Here is an 11,899-nt window from a genome sequence, read left to right on the forward strand (position 1 = left end):
TATAATTAAATGCTTAAAATAAATGAGGGCCAGCACACTGTGCCAAAGTCGACTGAGCCTACAAAAAGTGACTATCTCTGTCTGCCAATGCTGTCTATGGACCAGATGGAAAACATAAAGTGGTTTGCACTTTATTTTTAAATTACTGTAATTTTCCTAATAAAAAGGTTATGCTTTATTTTCATAAAGCCAGATAGGCTGTCTCCAATAATAAGGCCTAGGAAAATTGTCCTGATGTCCCTCTCTCTCCCTCCCTTTCTTTCCATTGGGCACTTCCTCGACCCACTTGACTAAGGTCAGGCAGTCCGGCTTAGAGAGCAGAGCACAAGCCTACCTCTTGGGCACACCATCCACACTCTGGACCCAGCACCAGGCACTTGGAACATGTTGCTGCATTCGAGCTGGTACATTTGTTCTCTTCTGTAATGGAGGATAAAATAGTTGATTATTAATGAATTTTCCTCCCTGGGATGGTCCCTACCATTTGACCCCTGACAAATGACTCGAGAGAAAAATCAGCATGGCCAATTACAAGACTTTGTAAGACAAACACATTATTTTTATTGGAGAAGGTAGAGTTCCTTGATTTAGAGAGCTAGAAGAAATTCTGGGGCTCATCTAGTCCATCTCCACACACACACACACATACACACACACACACACACACTTATTTTGACAGATAGGGAAACAAAGACCAAGAAAGGTTAAATGATTTCAATCAATCAACCACTCAATTCACAAGCGTTTGTTATATGCTTGTCATGCCAAGTACCTGGGTAAATACTCAGGGTACAGACAGGTAAAAGCAACAACAACATTGTCTACCCTTAAGGAGTCGATATTGTAATGGCAAGGACAGACAATACCTGTCAGCTGCCGTGAGCCTGGTACATGCAGATACATAGGCGAGAGAAGGTAGCCTTGAAGAGTCACATGGGCAGGAAACGAAACAGACAGAATTTGCATGCAGACCGTTAGACTCCAAAGAGAAGCCATTTTTCACATCCCAGAATGTCTCTTTTTATCTCACATATTTTAGTCCATAAATATGACATTTACCCTATACTTTTAATGCTTGTTTTTGTGTCCTTGGGAAGGGTGGAAAATTGAATTGAAATTGATAGGTCTGGATCAATCCTTCTTCAAGGAGCCCAAGAGGAAGGGACTCCCTTCTTGATTCTCTTACATGGGAATCTCACATTAATCACTGAGATTGCCTTGAGTGTGGGAATTCTCTCTGCCAACAAAGATGTCAGCTGTTTATACCTCACAGATAAGTGTTAGGGAGTTGCTAGAGCTTCACACACTTGCTCAGGCTTGCATCACAAGTAAATGTCAAAGGTGGAAAGTGAACCTAGGTCTTTCTGATTATAAAGCTAACTTTTTCTCCACTATGACACATTGCTCTCTGTAATGTGACCTGAATTCAATGAGTCCCAAGTTGAGCACTGAGTGAGTAATAGAGATTGCTGGACTGTACTTAGGAGACACCTAGGTTCAGCTCTTAGCTGTAGAATTTTCTAGAAAAGTTACATAGGCAAGTTTCTAGACCTCCCTGACTCAGTTTCCCAATTTGTAAAATGAGATAACTAATCTCTAGAATATATGCAGTAAACCTCACAGGGCTCTGCAGTTTCATTAAATGAAATAATGCTTGCAACACCCACTGCAAATCAATCTTTAAATTTTCTTATGTCAACAATTATGATTCTTTCCATACCAAGATTGTGTTACAATGGTATCTAGAATGATAGTTCTCACCTGGTCTGGATCACTGGATTTGTTTCTCCATGACTCAGGTCATGACCAAGGCATGAATAATCAAGATGGAGGGGTCATAAAGAGCTGGGATGACCATGTGACTACTTTACCATGCAGACTCTGACTTATTTGAAAATACTTCCTCTCTCTTGGTTTCAGTTTGTTCATCTATAAAATGAGGGGCTTGAAATAGATAACCATCACGGTGTCTTCCAGCTTGCAATCTATGATCCTATGAATGCTATCTTTGACACTTACAATCTGTGTGACCCTGGATAAGTCATTGAATTTCTCTGGGCTTCAGTTTCATCATCTGCAAAAGAACGGGGTAGTTGGAAAAAGTAATCTGTAAGGTCTTAGCCATGCCTAAAGCTGCGAGCCTATGAATGACACCTTGGACAGCTCCTAACAGTAGGACCTTGTACAATTCACTTACTTCTCTAGGCCTCAGTTTACTCATCTCTAAAATTAAGGGATTGGAATAGAGGAGCTCTAAGGTCCCTTCCAGTTCTGGATCTATGATCTTACTGTTCTTTGGGGACAAAAAGGAGACAAGAGCTCAGCCAATAAGCCATATTAACCATCAGTGATGGTACTTAAGAAGTTGACTCACACCTGACTCACCTTAAGTGAAAAATGGATTTTCTGTAGACTTGTACCCTTGCCTGTGATATTTAATAGTGCCACTTTCCTCTGGGAACTACTGCCCCCTCCCAAACTGCACCCTCATCCCACCCCAGGTACTACTGTTTAAGACTAAGAAAATGATTTTAAAAAATGACTCAGGAATGACCATTGACTGCTTTCTCCATAGTTTTCAATCAGGATACCATGTTGCGGTGCTAATCACAAAGTACATTGGCACCCCTGGGCATAGGCATAATTTTCTGGTCAATGACTGCCATCACCTGAGCCCAGCATTAGTCACTCACCAGGCACATCTCCTTCTCGGCCCTGCTCAGGAGGCACTGATGTCACCCTGACCCAAAGATAGCTCAGTCCTCCCCCTCATCATCCTCTGGCTTTGCTCATTCTATAGCTATCTTACTCACTTTGAGACCTGGTGTTTAAAAATAGATTTGAGAATTTGGGCAGACAGAGGCAGAGCAGTGGATGCTGGGGAGGAGAGGGATGGGGGAGGGGAGTTACTCCTTTCAGCCTTTTCTTCTCTGGCTGGCCCTGATGCTTCTGCTCCCCACTCCCAGACCCATTTTAGACATTTGGAGACACTCAAAACTAAACTGTCCCCTGAGGGCTCAGAGGAGAGCTAAACTCAAGGGATAGAGAGGAGGAAAGCTAGAGAACTGAGGGGTAGCTTAGTTAAGTGGGGACGGTGGAAAGGTAGAGGTCCATGGGACCATCTTATGGGAGCTGACGGGGAGGGGCACACCCTCACTTCCTTTTATCCTCACTCTTCTCCCCATCACATTAAGTAACAAGCATTTTCTCCCAATAATCTCTTATCATCCTCTTCCTTACATGATCTTTTGCCTAATTTCATATAACTTCACACTGACCTTTCTGGTCCTGAGCTATTCAATGAAGTGGCTGCCATGAGCCAGGCAGGGTGCTAGACCTGGTACTCAAGTACTTAAAGGACAACCACTGCTTGCTTGACAAGTTAGTTGTATTTGTTGAACTTCCTTCCTTCCTTCCTTTATCCCTCCCTTCATCCCTCCCTCCTCCCTCCCTTCTTCCCTCCCTCCTTCCTTCCTTCCTTCCTTCCTTCCTTCCTTCCTTCCTTCCTTCCTTCCTTCCTTCCTTCCTTCCTTCCTTCCTTCCTTCCTTCCTTTATCCCTCCCTTCATCCCTCCCTTCCTTCCTTCCTCCCTCCCTCCCTTCCTTCCTTCCTTCCTTCCTTCCTTCCTTCCTTCCTTCCTTCCTTCCTTCCTTCCTTCCTTCTTTCCTTCCTTCCTTCCTTCATCCCTCATTTCCTCCCTCTCTTCCTCCCTCCCTTTTTTCTTCCCTTCCTTCCTTTTTTCCTTCTTTCCTTCCTTCCTCACACCCCCCACCCCAATTGTCATAAGAAATGCTTATCTGGGTGAGGGATAGGGGAAAGAGATATGAGAAATATGGGTGATATAAAACAAATCAGTATTTTTTAAAAAGGCAGATCTTAATACCCTATACTGTCTTGGTCATCAGATAGGTTTTCCTTCAATGAGACTGAACCTTTGAAGATAAAAATATCCCAGAGAACTTGGGTGGATGGTTTGGAATAGGCAAAACTTACCCTTCTGCATTTTTTCTGAACTGACAGTATCACAGACTTATAGCTAGAAGGGTGCTGATAGGGCCTAAGATTATATATTGAGAGTTTGAATCTACCTTAGAAGCTACAGACTCTAAGCTCTCTCCCCATTTTGCAGATGCAGGAAACTAACACACATAGTTAAGTGATTTGCCTAGGGCTACACAACTCTTACATCCAATGTAGGATTGAATTTAGGCTCTCCTAATGCCAAGCCCAGCCTTCCAGCCAATGGGCCAGGTCTGTACCTGGAGTCTTATGTCTTCTTCTCTGGATAGGGGTGTTGAAGTCTAGAGAAGGTGAATAATTTGTCCCAGGTCTCTCAGACTATGAATAAATGACAAAACCAGGATTCAAACCCAGGTCCTTTGATGCTGAATCCAGTGCTCTCTCAACCTTGAGGTTTCCTGTGACTTCAGGGCCATTAACACTGACTGAAAACTAGAATCCAAGATGCCTTTGTTGAAATTCAACCTGGCCCACAGCTGCAGAAGCCTGGCAGTGGGCTGGGTCATGCTTTTAGCCCTGATTTCATCCAGTCTGGTAAGACTTTGGTGCTGCAAAGTAAACTGGAAGAGTACTGGGCTACGGGCATGAGGAAGGGACAGGGATGTGTGTCTATAGTTAGTATGATTCTGACCTTGATTAATTCTCATTCAACCTGAGGCCAAGGAACTGAGCTACTTGCAAAGGAAGGAACTCCATTACTTCGACATCTATCATTCCTTCCCTGCATCCTTGGCATTTGGGGGCCAGGCTCCATTTTGGAAATTCAGGGACCCACCCAGGCCTGATGGGTGACAGCTTGGGAGGTCACCATGGCCCTGCCAGAGGTCAGGCCTGACATGTCTCTGAAGTCTCCCAGAAACAGGAGTTTGGCCTCAGATGGATTTGAAGAGGGGGGGGGTGTCTTGTGTTTCTTCAGAACTCAGGGCAGACTCCAGGTCTGGCCTCTGTGGGAGCTGTGTCAAAGCCTGCTGCTGGAGAGTGTCATGGTCAGATTCTCAGAAGACAAGCCAGATAAACTTTGGCAAAGATAAATTTCAGGGTTTCATTTTTCATACTGAAATGAGGTCTACACAAAAGGCTGGGTGAAGGAAGTTTGTCCTTTGGGAGGCCCTGAAATCCATAAGGGGCACACTCTAATGTAACAGGCAGGAAATTGAGGGTTCCTTCTCCTTGCCTTGAGAGACCTGGCTGGTCGAGCTGTCCTGAGCCTCAGCTCAGCCAGGTCCAGCTCTGAATCAGTCTGAGGCAGTCCTGTTCTGAGCTGGAGCTGACAGAGGGTTCACCCAGCCAGGAACAGACTGGGATTAGAGACATATTGGAAGCCACATGGACTCACTTGGAGAGCGGAAGGAGAGGCAGTATGGGATAGCACGTGGAAGACTGGACTTGCAGTCAGGAAGCCTGAATTTAAATCCTGCCTCAGACATCTATTCACCACGTGACCATGGGAAAGCCACTAAACTTTTCTGATTCTCAATTCCCTTATTTGTAAAGAAGCAGGAATAAAAGTACCTCAGGGCACTACTTCATGGGCAGTAATGTAGGTTTCAAGTGTGATAATGTCTGTAAAGTGCTTTGCAAGTTCGAGAGGGCAACAGAAATCTCTGTTCTTAGTGCTGTTTTCTGTCCCCCCATTCTGGCCCTGTCCTCCCTGACTCTGCCAAGACCAACCACACCATAGTCCCTTCCACTAAACCCCACCCATCTCTGCCAGCTGACATCTGTCCCTTCAAATACCAGCTCAGCTGCCTCCCGGAAGCAAAGCATGCTAAAAGGCAGCTCACTTCCCAGTAACTCCCAGCACTTGACCTAGACTGTCCCCTGCCCTGACTGGTTTCCCTTGTGTCAGAATTATCTGCATCCATGGCTTCCCCACCCCACCCTCACAGAACTGTAAGCTCCTTGAGAGGAGAACTTCTGCCCTGATTGATTTCTACATCCCCAGAGTTGAGCATGGGCGTTCTCCCCATTGAATGGAAATCAAACTACAATTGTCAAGTTAGACCCAGTGTCTAACTCTGTATCCTCTTCTTACAGATGTAGAAGGTGGGGCATAAGGGATTAGACAGTTTAAAGGTTGTAGGGAGCTCTGGCCCCCTCCATCAACTGCTTCCCACAAGAAATACTGGTTATAAATGTCTCTATAGAGCTCCTGAACACCCCAGGAAGGGGGATCCAGCCTTCTTTTCCCTACCAGCTCTGACCAGACTTTCATCATGCCTTATCCTTCCCAGCATTCCCTGGTTTCAGTCCCCTTTGGGGGATATCTTTCCTCATTAGAATGGAAGGTCCTCAAGGGCAGGGCTGTCTTTCTTATGGCTTGCATTTATATCTCCAAAGCTTAGGGCAATTCCAGACACACAGTAAGCGCTTAAGAAAGGCATCCTAAAGTGGTCCATCCATCTTCTTGGCTGCTCTAAGGGTTAGGAAGATTTTCCTGATATCAAGAATAAATCTGCCTTAGCTTTTCCTTCCTGCCTGTTGCCCCTGAGACCCATTCTGGAGTGAGCTCGAACTCTGGGAGACTCCTCCATGTTAGAGATCCATTGATTGGTGGGCTCATTGTAGGAACGTCTTAATACCGATTGAACTTGCTCTGGTCTCTGCCTGCAGAGGAAAATAGAACCAGCCTCATCTCACTTCTATGCAATAAATGAATACTCTCGTCGAGCCACATGTTATGTGACTGACTTCGTGGAAGTCATTTAACTTCTTGGGGACTTGGTTTTCTTATCTATAAAATGGGGAGGTTGGACAAGTTTCTTCCAGCTCTGAATCAGTGATCTTATTATATCTCCTGGCACACAGTGAATTCTTTGTAGCTTCTTGCTGACTTGACTCTGCATCTTCTCAGCTCCAAGCTCATCCTACCCAGTTTCTTCTTAAAATGGGAATAATGGTGGCACCCCCCCTCCTAGGGTTGTGGTGATGGTCACATTGTCAACATAAGTAAAACACTTTGCAAGCCACAAATTGCTATGTAAATAATACCAATCATCATCAATCAATGCTATGAACTACAATTAATCACATTAATGATGCAACTAATCGCTGCTGCTGCTGCTGGGATCCTTACAGTCTGCACTCCAGACTCCCTCTCCCCCCACCCCGCCAAGCCTGATTGCTCTCCTCTGCACACTCTCCAACTTACCAGCATCCTCTTTGTGGCCTCAGTCCTGAACAGTCTGACCTGTTCAGAGACATAGGACTATCCCCTCCCCATGACTGGAAGCTCTTTCCTTCTTCTTAATGTAGCCCAGGTGGCAATCACTTTTTTGATGGCTACATCAGACTGCTGACTCCATTGGGCTTCCAGTCCATCAGACTCCCAGACATGTTTCAGACAAACTGATCTCTGGCCATGCCTTCCCCCCTCCAGTTGGGAAGGTGATTTTTGTAGGAGTTGAAGTGATTTTTCCCAGTGACCCAGGTATATGATAGAATTGCTGTATGTCCCACCCAGCTCCTCTCCCTTTAGACCCAGCTCTTCTCCAAGACTGTACTGCCATTATATTACTTTTATTTTCCATAGGCATCCTGTTGGCAATGCTAAAAGGCTTCCCAGCAGATTCTGTCGGGTTGGCTTTAAGAGTGTGAAGGACGATCCAGAGATGACATTGGTGGGGGGGGGGGGATTTTGACAGCTAACAAGGAAAATGGATCCTTGTCTATTTGATCTTAAGACCATCTCTCTAACCATTATATCACACAGCCTGTCATTTATGACATATACGAGATGACCACTTAACCAGTGCATATCCAAAAGGTGAATGAAGGCTAACAAAAGTCTGTAATTGAGCCCTCTGAGATCATCATCTAGTCCTACATATCTATACTGTTCTGTGGAATCTTCTTATTTTGAAACAATAGAAGGGACAGGGAAGAAAAGGACATTGTCAGCATCCTCAGGCACTCCTATGGTGCTCTGTGTTGACTGCCCAAGTCCCCAGTCCTCATCAAGCCAGCAAATGACAGTCTAACAATGATGCTGATTACCCACTCTTTCCATGAGTGACCTGGTAGGAAGAGGGCATGCAATATTCCTTCATAGAGCCCTGTCTCTAGTGAAGAAGTGATGATGGCTAGCTCTTTCCTAGTATTATATCAAAAGAAAATTTATAAGGAGCTAAGCTCTTCAGAGACAGTATGGCATAGTAGATAGAGACTCTGCCTTCAAGCCAGCAAGATCTAGGTTCAGATCCTGCCTCTAACACAAATCGTGTGACCCTGGGCAATTTGCTTCATTCCTTGGCACAATAGACAACTGTCTAAGATCATTTAAGACATAGAGGGAGCTGATCTGATTGGCAGTAGAGGGTGTGTTTTCCCCTGGTAGTTCTCTACACCAGTGAAACTACACATCCATCCTCTTCTCCCATCCCACTCTCTTTATATTTGGCATGCAAATGGCCCTGTGACAATACTAACAATTGTGGCTCTCATTTATATAGGACTTTAAGTTTCTTCAACAGCCCCACAAGTGTGAGTCAGGAAGTACAAGGATTATACTCTATTTTACTGATGAAGAAACTGAGTTTCTTTAGGCCTAAACAATATAAAGACTCTTGGGAAACTTTTTATTATGATTGATTTGCCTCTAGCTACAGCCTGAGTCTGAAAAATCTTTAAAAGAGGCAATGCTTCAGAGATAAAGCTGGGATAATAAGCAAGCAGAAGTAACAATTCATCATTGTTTCAGAGGCAGTGACAACTGTCATTGGGCAGTTAGGTGATGCAGTGGATAGAAAACTGTGCCTGGAAGTCAAGAAGACTGAATTCCAATCCAGCCTCAGACACTCACTAGCTGTGTCAGTTGTGACAAGTTGGGTGTCTTCCTCAGTTTTCTTATCTGTAAAATGGGTATAATACTAGCACCTGCCTCCCTGGTTTGGTGATGAAAATCAAAACAGATAATAATTGTAAAACACTTAGCTGAGTGCCAGGTAAATAATCACTGCCCTAAAATGTTACTTACTATTATTATCACCAATATTCTTATTACCATCATTCTCATTATCTACTCTATCTTTGTTTTTCTTCATAACAGACATCTAGGGCATAAATGATAATTGTATTGTGGGCTTTGAAGATGACTAGAACATACAGCCTGAACACTGGCCATGGGCCAGGCCCTTTGGTCCACTTCTATGGGGATTCCAAGGGCAATCAATGGCCTCTGCTCTTTCTCTCTTAACAAAAATCTTTTCTCCTGCTTTCCTAAGAAGGGGCAAGCTAGTGGTTATAAAGCTCATAGGCCCACAGACTCAGAGCTCTAGGAAGCTCTCCATTCCAGTGCTCTTATTATAAAGCTAAAGCCCACAGCAGAGAAACTACCTTAGCCAAGGTCCTTCAACTAGTCCCTCAATTCCTTTCCCTCACTCAGTCCTTCAAATATTTCCATAATCTTTCTCATTGTATCCTGTCATTCAGATTCTTCTCTCCTCCCTCAGACAGAGGTGGTCCCCCTTTTGCTGATGCTAACCCTTCTATCTGGCACTCTTAATCTAGCCCCTTGTTATTTCTTATATGACCTTTTCCCAGAAATAATCCCTACCCACTATATATCTTTGGTCAACCTGTAATGGTACCTTTTCTCTGGCCTTGTGGCTTGTGTCCCCTATATTAAACAGCCTGCCCTCAACTCTGTTTCCACCCCCAGTGTCAGTAATCCCTCCTTTTTTTCACTGTCAAACTTCTGGAAAGAGTAGCCTCCCCTCTGTCCATAGGTTCTTGTTTCTCCCCACCCCCTCACGGTTCAGCCTTTCACCATCTGGCTTCTGTCGCCATCACTCTGCTGAAACAACTCTCGCCAAAGTTGCTGACAACCTCCAGATCCCTACATTCAATGGCTTCTTTTTCATTTCCATCTTGCTTGATCCCTGCTCAACAATTGACCCTGGAGCCCACTGCTCCTTGGCATTCGCATCCCTCCCCTATGTGGCTCCTGAACCATGGCTCCTTCATTTTCCTCACTGCTTCTTCAGCATGGCCATCTCCTAAGATTCTGTCCTTGGTCTTCTTGTCCATGCTTTCTTCTGACAAACACATCCCCTTCCATAACTTCAGTCATCACCTGGGGGCAGAAGACTGCCCACTTTTTGGGCTCATTCCTAAACTTCTCCTCCAGATCTCCAGCCTCCCATTTCAGTCTGCTCATGGGGAAGCTCAAATGGCATGTCCTATCAACACCTCAAAGGGTCATAGATTTAGAGCTGGATGGAAACTTATAAGTCTACTTGTCTAACCCATGATTTTACAGCTGAGCCCCATCAAGGTTGAATGACTTGCCCAAGATCACACACCGTAAGTATCAGTAGTGAGATAGGAACCCAGGTGTCTGCTGACTTTACAGTCTATGTATACTCTTTCCTCTGTGCCATGCTATCTTTCAAGGGTTAGCCTCAACCTTTCAACATAGCTAAAATGAAGCTCATCTCCCCTAAGATCTTATTTCTCCTCTAATTTCCCCATTTCCCTCCATCCAGTCACCATTGCCCATCCTACCCCCATCATCCAGGCTTGGAACTGGAGGACCTTAACAATAACCATGGCTACCATTGACATAACACTTTAAGATCTGCAAAGCATGATTATAGAGTACCTCATTTGGTCCTCAACAGAAGGTGCCATTGTTATCCCCATTTTATAGATAAAGAAACTGAGGTTAAATGACATAGCCCTTGTCACACAATAGTAAGTGTCTGAGGAGTGAGTGTCAGGATTTGAACTGAGGTGTGTCTGTCTCCAAGACCACCATACTGGTCTCTACATCACTTGGTCTTCCCTCAGTTTCTATACTGCCAACCCCAATCAGCTGCCAAGCACTGTCAATTCTGCCTCTGAAAACACCCCCCAAATCTGTGCCGGCCTCTTTACTCCCACCGCAACTATGCTAGGCATTTGTTCCTTCTCTTCTGGGTTATTGCAGGAGCCCCCGAATTTATTTGGATCTGTTTCCTCTCCAATTTACTCTTCCCACTACTGATCAAATAAATTATCTAAGTACTGGTTTGATTATGTCATTCTTCTACTTAAAACACTTCAGTGGATTCCTTCTGTGGTCCAAATTAGAGAGAAATTCTGTCCAGTAGAAGGTAAACTCTACGAGGGTAGGCACTACATCTTTGTCTATGTCTAGTGTCTGACACAGGGAGTGCCTGACACATAGGAGCTTGCTTAATGCTTGTTGATGAAAATTAAGGCTTCTAGAAGCTTGGATCTAGTCCGGTTTTCCAGCTTTGTTTCCCATTATCCCCCTCCATGGACTCCGTGTTCCAAGTTCCATGGTCTATTCACTTCCTAGTGCTCTCCAACTGGAGTTCTCAGCCCCTCCTCACCTTTGCTCGTGTCATTCCCAAGCCTGTTGTGGGCCTGACTCTATCATCACTTGATGGACTGCAAGTTGTCCATCCCCCTCAGGGAAACCTTCTCTAATTTTCTCGCTGGTAAGAGATCTCTCCTGCTGTAGTTTCTTATGGCCTTGGACCTCTGAGGTATCCCAATTTCTGCTGTCTTGGGGTTATTCATGTGCATGTCTAATCCCCTTTGTAAGACTCTGAGCTCCTTGAGGGCAGGATCTTTGTGTGCTATGTCCTTTTAGGCTCTGTGCCCAGCAGGTTACCTGAGGGAGGGTCTAAACCCATATATTACAAATGGAAGTCCCAAAGACGGTGAGACTGGGACCTAGTGTGAGCTCACTGAGTTAGGAAATGCCTTCACCAAGGAAATAGAGTTAAAAGAAAAATAATTAAAAGCAGAGCTTCTACAGGGGGGATGGTTCCATGGTCTAGTGGAAAGCCATATGGTTCTGTTGAGTGGGCCCTGTGTGGATTGTCAAATGTGTCATCAAAAGGGAGAGAGAAAGGGAGGGAGAGGAGAA

The 11,899-nt window shown here is 44.7% G+C and overlaps 1 protein-coding gene across 3 annotated transcripts in view; it reads right to left on the minus strand.

The window, feature by feature from the left end:
• Positions 1-11,899, minus strand: part of ITGB8 (integrin subunit beta 8) — a 113,967-nt gene that overhangs the window by 82,102 nt on the left and 19,966 nt on the right. For all 3 annotated transcript variants that reach the window (XM_069088744.1, XM_069088743.1, XM_069088745.1), the window contains exon 2: positions 335-420. Coding sequence is in view for 2 of the 3 variants with exons in the window: in XM_069088743.1 (XP_068944844.1) it covers positions 335-420 (86 nt within the window). In the remaining variant the exon portion in view is untranslated. The remainder of the gene's footprint in view (positions 1-334; positions 421-11,899) is intronic.

Source organism: Petaurus breviceps, unplaced genomic scaffold, assembly GCF_028583685.1.
Source record: "Petaurus breviceps papuanus isolate PSGF00001 unplaced genomic scaffold, PetGlider_PUasm1.0 185, whole genome shotgun sequence".
Classification (NCBI taxonomy): domain Eukaryota; kingdom Metazoa; phylum Chordata; class Mammalia; order Diprotodontia; family Petauridae; genus Petaurus; species Petaurus breviceps.